Source organism: Chrysemys picta, chromosome 4 (assembly GCF_011386835.1).
Source record: "Chrysemys picta bellii isolate R12L10 chromosome 4, ASM1138683v2, whole genome shotgun sequence".
In the NCBI taxonomy this organism is placed as follows: domain Eukaryota; kingdom Metazoa; phylum Chordata; order Testudines; family Emydidae; genus Chrysemys; species Chrysemys picta.
Genome location: NC_088794.1, coordinates 135,492,015 through 135,507,828, shown reverse-complemented (window position 1 = coordinate 135,507,828; position 15,814 = coordinate 135,492,015). Strand labels below are relative to the sequence as shown.

At 43.0% G+C, this 15,814-nt stretch overlaps 1 protein-coding gene across 4 annotated transcripts in view; it reads right to left on the bottom strand.

The window, feature by feature from the left end:
- Positions 1-15,814, bottom strand: part of TRMT61A (tRNA methyltransferase 61A) — a 38,512-nt gene that overhangs the window by 8,905 nt on the left and 13,793 nt on the right. For all 4 annotated transcript variants that reach the window (XM_065593663.1, XM_042858240.2, XM_005285836.5 and 1 more), the window contains exon 3: positions 3,262-3,528. In XM_065593663.1, the coding sequence (XP_065449735.1) occupies positions 3,262-3,528 (267 nt within the window). The remainder of the gene's footprint in view (positions 1-3,261; positions 3,529-15,814) is intronic.

Sequence of the window (15,814 nt, the reverse complement as noted above, 5' to 3'; positions counted from 1 at the left end):
ATTTTTATTACAAATACTGTTTTTGTTGTGTTTCGTTTTTTAAGGAAGAGACGAGAGAATGGTGTACTTTGCACCTGCTTATTCCAGTCTTAATTTTAAGCATATATCCTTAAGACTTTAAGAAATAAAATGACTACTATCCAACAGCAATGTAGTAATTTTTGTATTATGCATTGTGGCCATCTTACTTAGATGAAAATCTCCTGTATGAACAGCTTATATGTGACCGCACATAGGGAGGGATGTGTGGGAATGCATTTTCTCTAATGATAATTACCACTCAACTCATCACTAAGAGTTTCGGTGAATAAAGACTCTAAGTGTACTCAGTATTCCCACTGCAGAATAGCTTTTGATTATGTGAAATCAGTCAAACAAAAGGCACATTCAAATATTCTGTTGTGGGTTTTCAGTCACCTTGCTAGCACTTTTTAGTTTTCCAAAATATATAAACAATCAGCATTGTTTCCAGTTATACTATACCCACAAAAGGAATAGATTTTCATCACTGATAATGGAAAAGCTACTTCAAGCATAAATCAGTCTTCAGCACAACAAGCTAGCACAAAACCCAAATGATGAGTTAGGGTATGTCTACACTGCACTAAGCCTGGGCTCTGACTCAGGTTTGAGTCCAAGCCCCCATTCTGTCCACACACGAATCAGTCTGACGCAGGTCAGCAAGCACTCAGGACCTGGCTCCTAGAACCTTGTTGGTGGGGGAAGGGAAGGGGTGTCTGAGCCTAAGTACTGCTGTGCCTCAAGTCCAAGCCTTGCCAGAGTGGACGTAGCACAAGCGACAGACCCAAGCCAGAAGGTCTGCGTAGTGCAGTATGCACACATTAGCATGGCTGAGAAACCCAGGTCCAACAACTGTAAACCCAAGTTTACAATGCAGTTTGGACACTCAAGTGCGGGCTTAGAAACACCGAGTCCACAAGCCCAGATGCCACTGATCCAGGCTTAGTGTGCCGTACAGACATACCTTTAGAGCACTGTCAGTTCTCAGGTACTGTGGTTTGTTTACAATGATCCTAACTACAAAAGGCGATAGACAATTTTGCCTTTCTACTGCTATGTACAGGGTGACCTATAAGCAACCACGTGACATTTGTTCTACTTTGCACTGGGTAAGTGGACGCTACATTACAGTACACAGTAAGGTATAGCTCCAGAGCTACATAAATAAATCAGCTTTCCAGGATCTCAAACACTGGAATGTTCCAAGGATTCGAAGCCTAGAAAGATTCAAGCATGGCTACTTAGCAGTCTCAACATATACTGGCTAAATAATTCAAGTTGTACTGCGCAATGCAGCTCCTTCATCTGAACCGAGGAGTCAGCTGAGAATTATGCTCACTGGATTAGATAATTTGAGCATGGGAAGGGCATTACACAGCGCAGTATGAATTAGTTTCTCTCTCAGCAGACACTGGAAGCAGCTATGAATGCAGCTGTAACCCTTGCAAGCACAGACCATTTATTATGGGATTTTTGTTTGTCATTTTAAAGTATATGTTGCTTCTGGCAAACCATTAGAAATTTTTCAGTGGCAGCTGAGGGAACTCCACACATAAGAACCTGGCTGAATCAGGGCCTAACACGTGCTGAACTTTAAGTATATGCTAAAGTCCCTTGTCTTAAATGTGACCTAAGAATGTAGTTAAAATTAGGCACAATCTTCCGTGCCTTAATGAACAGAAATGGACTTCAGCGTGTGATCAACTAAGTCCCTTGCTGAATCAGGGCCTAGCAAGGGGTGCTCTGCATCGTGCAGGAACAGACTCTTGATTAAGAGAACTCTCTTTATGGCTAAACTAGAGCATCTGGTAAGGACATCACAACTCATCCAAGGTGTTGTCTATACAGGAACATTTTGTTTTGTTTTGTTATAAGTTAAGGTGTGACTGTAAACCAGTGGTTCTCAACCTATACCTCTACCCCGATATAACGCTGTCCTCGGGAGCCCAAAAAATCTTACCGCGTTATAGGTGAAACCGCGTTATATCGAACTTGCTTTGATCCACCGGAGTGCGCAGCCCCGCCCCCCCGGAGCACTGCTTTACCGTGTTATATCCGAATTCGTGTTATATTGGATCACGTTATATCGAGGTAGAGATGTATTTACCATTGTGGGCCGGAAGTGTTGTTTAAGATCTATTACACACACACATCTTTCCAGTGAAATGTCAGAGATTTGCTTTCGTCAGTTATGTTACTAGTTCTTCCCACACACTCTTGGAGCTGTTAGAATATGTTTGACAGAGGTTCAAAAGCTTTTTATATGTGGCACATGACAACTGCAGCTCTCTATCTGTTATGTGGGCCACAACCACACAATATATATACACACTACCTGTATAGCCCTGAGGATCTCACATGGGCCGCAGCTGTGTGCAGATTGGGCCACAAGCAGCTCACGGGTTGAGAACTGCTGCTGTAAACCAACGAAGACTAGTATAACACACTTATTCCAGTATAACAGTGGCTTTATTCAGTTTAAGTTATATTGCTTATACCAGAATAAGAGTGTTTGTGCAGGGGCTTATATCAGTATAACTGTACCAGTGTAACAGGTAAAACTTTCCCATGAAGAAAAGGCTTAGGGTCCCACTCTCATTGAAGTTAATGACAAAATTCCCCACCAACTTTAAAGGGGTAGGATAGAGAAAGAAAGAAAGTGAGCGTGCTTAAGTAAAACCACTTCTCTTCAGGGATTATATACGTGGTGTTTATCGAATCTCTCCTACCCAAAACCTGCAATGATTAACAGGAAGTGTTGTTTAAGATCTATTACACACACACACACACACACACACACACACACACACACACACACACACACACACAAACACACAAACACACACACACACACACACACAAACACACAAACACACAAACACACACACACACATCTTTCCAGTGAAATGTCAGAGAATTGCTTTCGTCAGTTATGTTACTAGTTCTTCCCACACACTCTTGGAGCTGTTAGAATATGTTTGACAGAGGTTCAAAAGCTTTTTATATGTGACATATGATAACTGCAGCAGCTGTCACAGAAACCTGTGGGAGAAAGTTGTTTTTCTTCTGCTAAGTCTTTCTCTGTAAACGTGAAGACTTTTTTGTAGTCCGAGAAAGACACCAGACTTGACACCAGAATGGAGATCACACAACAGAATGGGGATACCCCTAACATGTAGGCTCAAAGACAGAAGCCATGCACCCACGCAAATACAGATCGATGTACAGAAGAGAAGATACCTTCAATTTTTAACGCTGATTGTGCATGTCCTATAGCTTCCCACGGTGACGGAATGTCTAGGAACACTGCATCTGCAACATTTGAGACCCCAAACCCGTTTTTACAGACATCCTGATTCTTCACTGTAACCAGGTGTTCTACTTGATGCTCCTGGAACTCCTCCTTCGCTTTCTCTGCCCTCTGTTGGTGGAACTCCACTGTGTACAGATGCCCTGTTGGAGCCACTGTCCTGATGATAGCATGAGAAAGGGAACCACTTCCGGTACCTAAACAAAAAAACAGCAGCTTTGAAACACTTCTTGACATGAAGCTCTAAGTGACTGTGGAATTGTCTTCCCAAGGAATCAGCATAAGTAGGACCCTACCAAATTCACGGCCATGAAAAACATGTCAATGACCATGAAATCTGGTCTTTTGTGTGCTTTTACCCTATACTATAAAGATTTCACAGGGGATGGGGGGGAGGGGGACCAGTGTTTCGCAGATCGGGGGTCCTGACCCAAAAGGGAGTTGCAAGGGGGTCACAAGGTTATTTTAGGGGTGTTGTGGTATTGCCACCCTTACTTCTGTACTGCCTTCAGAGCTGGATGGCTAGAGAGTAGCGGTTGCTGGCTGGACACCCAGCTCTGAAGGCAGAGCCACCGCCAACTGCAGCGCCGAAGTAAGGACGGCATGGTATGGTATTACCACCCTTACTTCTGTGATGCTGCCTTCAGAGCTGGGTGGTCAGAGAGTGGCGGCTGCTGACTGAGGACCCAGCTCTGCAGGCAGCAGTGCAGAAGGAAGGGTGGCAATACCATATCATGCCATCCTTACTTCTGCGCTGCTACTGGTGGTGGCTCTGCCTTCAGAGCTGGGCTCCGGGCCAGCAGCCGCTGCTCTCCAGCTGTCCAGCTCTGAAGGCAGCACTGCCCCAGTAAGGGTAGCAATACTGCAACCTCCCTAAAATAACCTTGTGACACTCCTCCCCCCCCCCCAAAAAAAACCCCTCCTTTTGGGGTCAGGACCCCTACAATTACAACACCATGACATTTCAGATTTATATAGCTGACATAATGAAATTTATGATTTTTAAAATCTTATAACCATGAAATTGACCAAAGTGGATTATGAATTTGGCAGGCCCTAGGCATAAACCCAAATTCTTAGAATATTTTAAAAACCAGAATGAATAAATCAATTAGTAAAATTTATAACAGCACACAGCCTTACGTTAGCGGGAAGACAGACTAGATGTTTAGAGTCTATGAACATTGATCAAAACCCACGTGGGACTTGAATATTTCCCTTTCATCTTTTCTTCATGAATTTCTCCCCTATCTTTCTGGTTTATTGTTCACAGAAGGCAATTTCCTCATGAGACCCCAAATCACTTGTTGAGCCAACAAGTAAGTTGAGAAAGAAAACTAGATTGTATGGAAAGCGCCTATCTATAACTGTGATAGGAGATATAGGAATAAATGGGTAAATAAAACAAACACTACAGGCACATGAATCACAGGTTCTCCAACCATTATCCAACACTTCTTTTTTGGAGAAAAAAAAAATCAAGAACAAATTTTTAAATCTCACTTAAGACTTGATTAAAACGAAAGGTGAAATTTTGCTGACAAGTATCAATATCTGAAAGCCCTATTTGTGTCCACACAAGCAAAGCCCTTCAGGACAAAAACGCTATCACTTACTGTTATTGCTTCTTAGTATTCAGTGCTATGTATACTCAAGGTGCTATAGGCCAAACAACTGTGAGGTGCTCAGTGCCCTCAATTCCCACTGAAGTACATGCCTGACTTTAAGCACTCAATGAAGTGAAATAGGACTACCCACATGCTTGGAGTCAGGTATGGGCTTGAGTACTATGCTGAACTAGGGTCTATATCAATGAACCATAGGATTTTGTGTCTTACTGATTTAGGGAAGGTTTTAAAAAATGACCCTCTGCCCTCTTAAATAAACAGATGAATGACTAATCAGCAATGCTTTAATAAAAACAACCCAAAACTACTAAACCTCTTCACACTACAGACTACCCACCTAAATTTTAATTAAAAACAAAAAAACCTACCACCTCAAACTTGTTTTTTCATTTTAATTTGACTAGAGCACAGTATTCCAAGTTGTACTTTGATTAGTAGTTCTGTAATCAGAACACATTTATCCTGCAGAAATTAAAGAAAATTCATACCCAGCCGCCTAATGGGAGTAATTTTGGACTGCCATGCAGCAAACCAGAGTTGAATGGTTGGTCCAGGGTTCTTGCTCCCTGGCCAGAGAGGGGTGGGAATATTGTGGTGGTATTGCACTCTCGTGACTGGTGCAGAAAGTGAGACATTAGGACTTTAAATGTAGAGCCCAGGGGCCAAATTCATCACTAGAGTAAGCAACTCCATTGCAGGTTCAAAGCTGCATCCCTGTTTATGCCAGCAAGGAATCTAGCCCCAGGTTTCTGCACTGCGACATAGAACTCTACCAACAGGCTTAAGGCGCATCACTGCACAACCCTTGTCCCAATCCTGGTGGTTGTAATAAGGGGGTGAGGCAAGGAGAGACAAGGAATGGGTGATCCCTGGCATTCTGATACAGACCCAAGCCACTGCCAAGGGAATAATACTACTTAGCTCTTATACAGCACTTTTCATTAGTGGATCTCAAAGCACTTTACAAAAAGGTGGTATCATTATACCCATTTTACAGATGGCGAAACTGAGGCAAAGAGGAAAATGATTTGCCTGAGGTCACCCTGCAGGTCAGCAGCAGAGCCAGGAATAGAACCCAGGTATCCTGAATCCCAATTCAGTACTCTATCCATTAAGTCACACTGCACCCCAAGGAAAGTGTCTGGTGCCTGAAGTTCTTCCCTGCAGACATTTATTCAAAGGAAAAATTAGCACATCCATGTCAACATTAAAAACACACCAGGCAAGAGCCAATAAACATGTGCACCTAAGAAACAGTACACAGGTATTTTATCTATGAGTTGTAGATGCACACACAAGCATTCCCACCTCTTAAAATGATTCTGATACGGTAAGCAGGATACTATTAGAACTCACTAACATATGTGCACAACAGTGTAATACTATCTTCTGTTTGATTTTTAGGACAATAGCAGTGAGCTATTGATCATGAGATGCTAAAGTGACTGAAATCCTGTCCTAATGTCTCCTGCCAGAAGGCTAGATTGCATGACAGAACTTTTGCAGCCCCTGGGAATGTAATTATTTTACCTTCCAACTGGCTAATGTTGCACCGTCTCTGGATCTATCCCCAATTTATCTAAAGAAGCAAACAGAAGGACTGTCAGCACAGCTGTGACATAAACAGAAAGGGAGGCAGCTTGTGTGTATCTCATTTCCTTCTTCATATTCTTTTACATTTTTAATGATCTTCCTTTTAAATCTGCTCTTAAAACACCACAGAAGATGTTTTTCTCCTTTCTCGAATCCCCCACAAATGCTTCAAGCCAAGACCAGAAAAAAACAGGATGTTAGATGTCGAATTTAAAGGGAGGCATTTGCAGATGCATATTCTGAATAGGGCAATTCCTTAAGTGAAGTTACCAGGAATCACTCTGTCATCACTTGAGTACTATGCGTATAAGAAGAAGAATACATGTAACCATAATTCTATTATACTAATGTCATCAACGCTCTCATTTCTAAAGATGCTCACAAGCAGCCCTTTCTGCCAACGTTCTCGGTTTCCCATTGTTATGAGAACAAAGTGTTTATGAGTCACAAAACCTTGTAGAAATGAGCTTTTCTAAAGGGACTGAACATTATGGACCCAATCCTGTGAAGTGCTGAGTTTCTGCCCCGCTCTGGCACTCAACACCACACAGAATAGGGCCCTTCACAGATTAGCATTTTCTCCTCCCCCCCTGCATTCACAGCAGTTCACTGTATTCAGCATCTATCCACAGGGTAATCAAACACAGCCACCGCTACCCAATCTGCAATATCTTCAGAATGCAGGGCATTAATTGTACGTTTCTCTGGTGTAGTGTGAGAGAGGTTTTACTTCTCAAAAGGTTATTTCCGCCTCAGCTACTGATCTGTAACAGTAACATTCCTTGATAGTTTCCTCCTCTCTCCTCTCCTCAATTTGTTCTTCAATTTCTTCCTGAGTCCCTCTAATCAGCAACTGAAGAGTAGAACTCAGCAAAATGCTGCCTACAATGGTTTCCAACAGCAGCACTCCAAAGTGGGCTTTTGCTAGGAGCAGGAAACTGGATCTAAATCAGCTCAGGCTGCTGTCTCTGGGATACAGGACCATCTAAGAAAGCAGCAAAATGCAGGGGGGCACTGGATTTCTGCGATCTATTGCACAAATTGTGCTACGATACTATCACATTGCAATAATGTCTCCAAAATAATCTCCCCCCCCCCGCAAAATACCCCCTCAACACCAGGAATATTTAAAATCAGAAGAGCTAAATTCAGCACTTGACTTCAATAAGATTTCATTGATTTCATTCCCAAACAGTAGCAGCTAATTTGTCCCAGAAGTGTGTTCGCTGGGTCTGTGCTGAAAGCAGAACAATTTCTGGGACAAATACAGTTTGTAAGTTTTACACCAAATGATTTGAGTTTTTGATCATTTTTAAGATCATTTATAATACAACCTAAGTGTGTTCTCTAGAAGAGAACAATGCCCATTTGACTAGAGCACATTACCATGTATGTATCAGGAATACAAAGACAGCAAAATCTAGGTTACTTTACCCTCATTAAAAAGCTGTTCTTAGCTGCTGCTTTAGAAATCAGGTATGCATACAAATACCATCTGTGAATCCCACTCAAGCCGCTGCAGGTCCAGGCTAAGCCTATGGTCATTATTAATGAGCTTTGCAAACCTGATGTTTCTCTTTATTGACTAAATATTTTATGATTTAAAAGTTCAGCCACAGAGTTACATTACTGCAGTGTGTGCACATAATGGCATCAGGCAGATTCCTGTTACATAGGGTTACCATACGTCTGGTTTTTCCCGGACATGTCCGGCTTTTCGGCAATCAAACCCCCGTCCGGGGGGAACTGCCAAAAAGCCGAACATGTCCGGGAAAATGCCGGCCGGGCACTTCCCCTCCCGCGGCTGCTCTGCTCCTCCCCTGACTCTTCGGCTCTGTTTAAGAGCCGAGCTGCCCGAGCGCTATGGGCTTCAGGCAGCCCCCTTGCCTCCGGACCCCAGCTGCCGGCCGGGCACTTCCCCTCCTGGGCTCCGGCGGCGCAGGGTCCGGAGGCATAGGGGCTGCCCGAAGCCGGTAGCGCTGGGGCAGCTCGGCTCTTAAACAGAGCCGAAGAGTCAGGGAGGAGCAGAGCCTCCAGCCGCGGTGGCTCTGCTCCTCCCCTGACTCTTCGGCTTTGTTTAAGAGCCGGGCTGCCCGAGTGCTACCGGCTTCGGGCAGCTCCCATGCCTCCGGACCCTGCGCCGCCGGAGCCCGGGAGGGGAAGTGCCCGGCTGGGGGCGCAGGGTCCGGAGGCAAGGGGGCTGCCCGAAGCCCAAGCGCTACCGGCTTCACGGTTTGCCGGGCAGCCTCCAGACCCTGCGCCCCTGGCTGGGCGCTTCCCCTCCCGGGCTCCAGCTGCGCTAGGGAAGCGCCAGCCAGGGGCGCAGGGTCTGGGGGCTGCCCGGCAAATCGTGAAGCCGGTAGCGCTCGAGCAGCCCTTTTCGCGTGGCTGGGAGTGGGAGGGAGGAGGGGGCGGAGTTGGGGCGGGGCCAGGACCCCGTGGAGGGTCCTCTTTTTTTATTTGTTAAGTATGGTAACCCTATGTTACAGATCTCTCTCACTGTGGGCGAAATTCATAACCCCAGCTACAGACATGGTATGAGGGGGACCAACCTAAGGATCAAGGAACCAAAGGCAGGGATTAAGCTCCTGTGCCCAAACCTCACGGGCTTTCTGGCTAGTGACTCTGCAGACCAATGGGCCGTGCTCCACCAGCTCACTCACAATCCTTTCTTCTCCCCTGATGAGCCTCAAGCTCTGGGGAGCTAGGTTTGTGCTACTCCCAGCCTCCCCTGCTGCAGGGCACTGCAATGGTTCAGCCTTCCATGGCTAGAAGGATTTGTGCCAAAAAAAATACCATGCAGTATGTCTGCATCTTTCAACTGCTCCCCTCACTGTGGAGGAAACGCAGTAAATTAGCTTGGTTTTCACCTTGCAAGGGATATTTAAATGTGACAATCTGGAAACCCACCAACTCTTGTATGTAGGAAGCCAGATTTTGAGTTGCATTAGCTTTTGTTGCCACAGACCATGTGCACAGGCAGGGGTGCTGGAACAATTTGTATAGTGGGAGTGCTGAGAGCCATTGAACCAAATTGTAAACCCTGCATATAATGGAAACCATTATATGCAGAAATTCTAGTTCCAGCAGCACCTATGTGCACAGGATCTTCCCCAGAATCTCTAATCATCGGATTCTGCTTTTTTTTTTAAATAAACAAAATATTTAATTTTTAAAAATATAGATGTGTGTGGCTGTGCAGATGTGAGTGTATCTGACTGATAGCCTATGCTGCCATCCCAGTAATTCAGGGGTTAAGGTTAGAGAAGCTCACAAGCCCACAGGAAATCTCAGATTGCTCCAAGGTAAGAAAAGTTAAAAATATAAAAAGCATTATCAAATACCATGTCAGTATAATATCAAACAAGCTATCAGTAGAATTGTGGTGTTGACTGCAAGATTTGGTCACATGCATCATACTTTTGGGCGCAGTAAATACAATAAAATAACGAAAGTGCAGTCACATTTGTCTGTCAACTCTCAAAGCTACCGAATAATAATAAAGTAGTGGCAGGCCATCAGTCAGCATTGGGAACTGATGGAGCCTCAGAGGGCAGGAAAGAAATAGTCTCTAGGCAGTACTAATGCCTCTCTAGATTAATGTTTGCCAAGAGGCAGGAAAACAAGAATAAGCACAATAAATGCAGGGAACAGGAGAATTATTATTCATTATTTTCAACACCCAAAGGCATGCTATGGACTTCACAGAAATAATTCAAGCCACAGTTCCTGTCCTAAAAAGCTTACTGTCCAAAGTCAGGCATGACACATGCAGTGGGGAATAATACAAAATAAAAAGAGAGGGAAGGAGAGAGAGGTTACAATAATACAGTCTCAGGGTTACTTCAGTAAGTTAAACACGGTTTCCTTCAGAGAAGAATAGCTCTCTCCCACACTCTCTCTTCTCTCATGGAGGACACAACTGATGTGGGTTTTTAGGAAGGGAGATGAATGAGGAGAGGGTTATTGCTTGGTAAACAGGTTTAGAAAGTGCATTCCCATGCATAAGGTCATACCTATGGCCCTACCAAATTCACAGTCCATTTTGGTCAATTTCACGGTCATAGGATTTTAAAAATTGTAAATATCAGGATTTCAGCTATTTAAATCTGAAATTTCACAGTGTTGTAATTGTAGGGGTCCTGACCCAAAAAGGAGGGGTTTTTTTTGGGGGGGGGGGGGGAAATCACAAGGTTATAGGGGAGGGGGGTGCAGTACCGCTACCCTTACTTCTGCGCTGCTGCTGGCAGTGGCAGAGCTGGGCAGCTAGAGAGCAGCGGCTGCTGGCCGGGAGCCCAGCTCTGAAGGCAGAGCCACTGTCAGCAGCAGCACAGAAGTAAGGATGGCATGGTGTGGTATTGCCACTCTCACTTCTGCTCTGCTGCCTTCAGAGCTGGACCATTGGTCAGCGGCCACCACTCTCTGGCCACCCAGCTCTTAGGCAGTGCAGAAGTAAGGGCCAACCCCCCTGCAACTCCCTTTTGGGTCAGAACCCCCAATTTGAGAAACGCTGGTCTCCCCCGAGAAATTTGTATAGTATAGGGTAAAAGCACCAAAAAGACCAGATTTCACGGCGGGAGACCAGATTTTATGGTCCGTGACTCATTTTTCACAGCTGTGAATTTGGCAGGGCCCTAGTCATACGGGAAGGAAGTGGGAGAAAGTGGTGAAGAAGGTATCAAGGCTGGCATCACGAGCAGACAGGATGGGGAACATGAAGACTGAGGTTTCGCTTTTAGAGAAGAGAAAGTCAGATTCTCACAGGAAGTCACCTTCTGCAAAATGGAGATGTTTGGGCAGTTCTTAAGCTATACAGCAATATCCCTCTTGGGCTACAGTACTGTCAGCAGGGGTAGCTTCATTAACTACAGTTGCCAAACACTCTGGAGATCAAGGGCCTTTCCTGAAACTCACTACTGTCAATGCAAAGACTCTCTTGACTTCAATGGGCTTTGGCTAGACCTACTTGTACATCAGCAGAGTGCCACGTTCTCTCGTGTGTTGACAGATGAGGCCAGGCTTATACTGCAGACGTTTTTAAACAGAGATCAGCTTCTCACTTTCTTTTCAGATTCCTTTTGCTCATGCAGTAGCCAAAGGATATATATGGCAGAAGTTATAAGCTTAGGTTTAGCGTTAATACGTTCCCAAGTTGAACAAATCATTACAGGGCTTTGAGTCATGCTTTATATTAGGAGTGCATTTATAAAGTTTATACATGATTAACAGATGTTATAATCATGTTACAGACATGCTAGTATGTGTTATAAGTGTTTATAAGCACATTAGTAGAAGGTGTTATTGAAAGTTTAAGCAGCCAATTGACCCGCTGGATTCTGAAACCACAAATTAATCTTGTATTAACCCTTTAATAAACTCTATATAAATGTATCCTTAATATAAAGGGTGACCAGAATGAATTTAAACATTTCCATAACTGATTTACAGCACCTCTAGAATAGGCTCGGGAATAGCTTGGTGTTATTCTTAGGATCTCCACAGTCAGCCAAACAAGAAGCCGTACTACTCTCAATATTGAGGAATCCAAAAATCTATTTTCATATGGCACTGAAGGAAGATTTAGCAATTCTGAATACAGGATGTAGCCAGAGAGAAACATAGATATTCCAGTGCGTGTTTGGCTCAAGTGGGTTTGAGTTTGTCCTAGGACTGCTGATGTTACATTATCATTGGTAGAGCTGGCCGGAACATTTTCAACTAAATGGCATTTCATTGAAGCTAAGATGTTTCAGAGATGTATCTGTTTCAAGGAAGTTTTCTGAGGTCCAAGACTGAATTCTGACCAGAGAGAAAGACCTTTATTGAAAAGCTCAGGTTTTCCATCAGAAAACAGCTGTTTTGACAATTCCATTTTGCAAAAACATTCAAAAGGTTTTCGTTTCATTCCAATGTGAAACAAAAATAAAATTTGGAATCTTCAAAAGCTGCTGCAAAACCAAATTGTTCTTGGGGCAGCTCTGGTCACTGAATAGAAAATAGCCATGTCTGGGATGCTGATGTCAAGAGTAGTTTTGGAGAGAGTGACATGAAAGAAGATTCAGTTCTATCCCTTAATCTAGACAGAGCCTACAACATGCAGCAATTGCCAAGTGTAGAGATTGATTGAGATTAAAGCTACCTGACAGAGATGGAAGTCTGAGAGCAACAGGCCACTTTCAACAGACAGGTATTTTAACCCTCTCAGGGCTATCTTGAGTCTCTTTCTTCTCCGCAAAGCTCAGGCTGTGTATCCTGTATCTGACTTTTTGCAGGTTTTCTCATTGTGAAGTTGCCCAATTCTGGGAGCAGTACTCTAAAAAGTACAGTACAACCTCAGAGTTACAAACTGACCAGTCAAACACACATCTCATTTGGAACCGGAAGTATGCAATCAGGTAGCAGCAGACAAAAACAAGAAAAAGAAAAGTAAATACACTACAGTACTGTGTTAAATATAAACTACTAAAAATAAAGGGAAAAGCAGCATTTTTCTTCTGCATAGTAAAGTTTCAAAGCTGTATTAAGTCAATATTCAGTTGTAAACTTTTGAAAGAACAACCACAATGTTTTGTTCAGAGTTACGGACAACCTCCATTCCTAAGGTGTCTGTAACTCTGAGGTTCTACTGTAACCTTAACTCTAAAAGATAGCGCTGGCTATAGTTAAAACAACATCATTTTTAAAAATGTAGAAAGCAGCAGGAGATGGGGAAGAGGAAAGGTTCACCCACTAAATATCACAGATGAGACATTAGCCAGATTCCTAGATTCTTCAAAACCTGGGAAGAGTGCATTTGTATCATTTTAATAGTCGGGCATATATCTGAAGACACTGGCAACAAGCCATTCTTTAAAAATAAAGTAAGTAGAAAAAGAAGCTGTAGTAATACTTTTATATCACATATGACTGCATTTTTAAATATCTAAACCCATTTCCAGAACTCAATGGTACAAAATTAAAGATTCTAGTCATCTTATTTTTTTCCCTAAAAGGATTTTTATTTTCTTTTACTTAAATTGCTAGAGATATAGTATTATGCAGAATTTATTCCATTTCATTTCAGACCAAAAGCATTATATCTTTCCCTCCTTATTTCAGTCTAATGGGTATGACACAAGAAATGAGGAAATTCAACACCAGCTGTTAATATAAACATTAAGCTAAATTCTACTCTGTTTCACTGATGTAAATGCAGAGCAATTTGCTGCAGTCTGTGAAGTTACTCTTAATTTACAGCAATGCAACAGAGCAAAATTTGACCCATTCATTGCTATTATGCCAGCAGTATAAAATAAAGTAAAATAAAAGCCCAATGCTCTGGATGGATATAATACCAGCATCAGTAGGAAGCAGGCTCAGAATGTCATTCATTGCTAGACTAGATTTCCTGGCTTGTTTCTGTTAATCACTGCAGGCTTGTTCCCAGTTAGGCCACACAAGGTTAATCTAGAACTAATTATTTAGGATTGCTGGAATATAGTCTGATTTAGGATCACACCAAAGCATGTTACATCATACCAGCCTTGGCCCTACTTGTCAACGCTTGTAATATTTTTATTCAAATTGTCATTTCTGGTCACTTGCATTGTGCTTCTACATAAATTCATTTATTTCAAGGAGTAACCAGATGAAGCCAGAGCAATGCTTTTTCTTTTATTAAAAGTCAACCCTTCAAGCACTATAGGCCACAGGTACAGTAGTTAGTTGTTATTAGAAAGGTCAAAATGTAATACTTTGTCTATAATAATATAGCCACTAAAACAGATCAGTGGAGAACTTGCCACAAACTATCCTTGTTTTACTTAATGGAATGATCTTTGAGTGAAACATTTCTAAGCTAAGTGTATTCATTTATTAGATGTACAGAAATACTTAAAGTGCCCCTCTCTTTTTTTTCTAGGCAGCTTTGACGTTACTTAAAATTCTGAGCGATAGGCATGTGTAGGACCCATGGATCTTGAAAAGTGTGTTGTGGGGGGTATTGATCATCATAGCAGTGGATCTCTCTCTGCAGGTTTTGCATCTGTTGTTTTGGCAAGGTCTGGTGCAGCTTTGAGTTAGTGGGTCAGGAGTTTGCTTCTGATGATGAGCTTGGAGGTGGGAGGGAATTGTCTGAAGGCCAAAAAAGGGGGTTTGGGAAACATTTGTTTCAGGCGGTGGTCCTCATAGAGTATAAGAACATAAGTATGGGTATATGAATATGGGTTGTAATTGTTTAATAATAGCCTGTATGGGTTCTGGTGTGGTGGTGGTGTTAATAGGGATGTACAGTCGGAGATTCTTCTCCCCTGTATTGAAGCAAGTTCTCAGGATATTTGGGTGGCCTAGTCCATTATACGATCTACTACTTTGGTGAAGTGTCCTTGTTAGATGAAGGCGGTTTTAAGTGGGAAATATTCTGTGGTATCTGAGTGCCTAACTGTAGAGAACAGATTTCTTGGTGTGTTTGGGATGGTTACTGGATCTGCGAAGATAGGTGTGGTGATCCGTGAGTTTCTTGCATAGTTGTCTGTAGCATTGTTGAAGCTAACTGGTGTTCAGGAAGGTGACGCTGGTGTGGGAATGTTCTAGAGAAAGTTTGATGGATGGGTGGGGTTGTTGAAGCTGTAGTGGAAACCAGTGAGGAATGTAGGTCATCTGTCCAGAGGATGAAAATATCATTGATGTACTTCAGGTATATAATTGATTTCATAGTGCATTTGTCCAGAAATTCTTCCTCAAGGTGGCCCAGGAATAGGTTGGCATATTGGGAAGCCATCTTAGTACTCATAGCTGTTCCCATGGTTTGGATAAAGTGTAAAATTGTTATGGGTGAGGATGAAACAGATGCAGGGACGCAGTTATTGTGAGGGATGTTGGTGTATAGGGAAGTGACATCCATGGTGGCAAGGATGGTGTTCTGAGGGAGGTTTGTTAATGTTGAGGAGTTTGTGGAGGAAGTCGGTTGTGTCCTAGAGGAAGCTGGCCCCTTGTGTGATGAGTGGCATGAGGATGGTTTCTGAGAGTCCCGATATTCATTCAGTAAGAGTGCCATGGCCAGACATGATGGGTCCCTTGTTTGTGTATCTGAGAAAGCATGTAGAAGGTTCTTGGTGTGGGATTATGTGTGATGAGGTTGTAGAGTTTCTCCTGGAGTTGTCTGGGGAAAGATTAGATGATATCCTTAAATTCCTGAGTGAACTGTGGTATGGAATCTTCGAATTCTTCATAACAGGTGGAGTCAGAGTTGTTGGTTGGCCTCATTGATGTAGTCATCATGGTT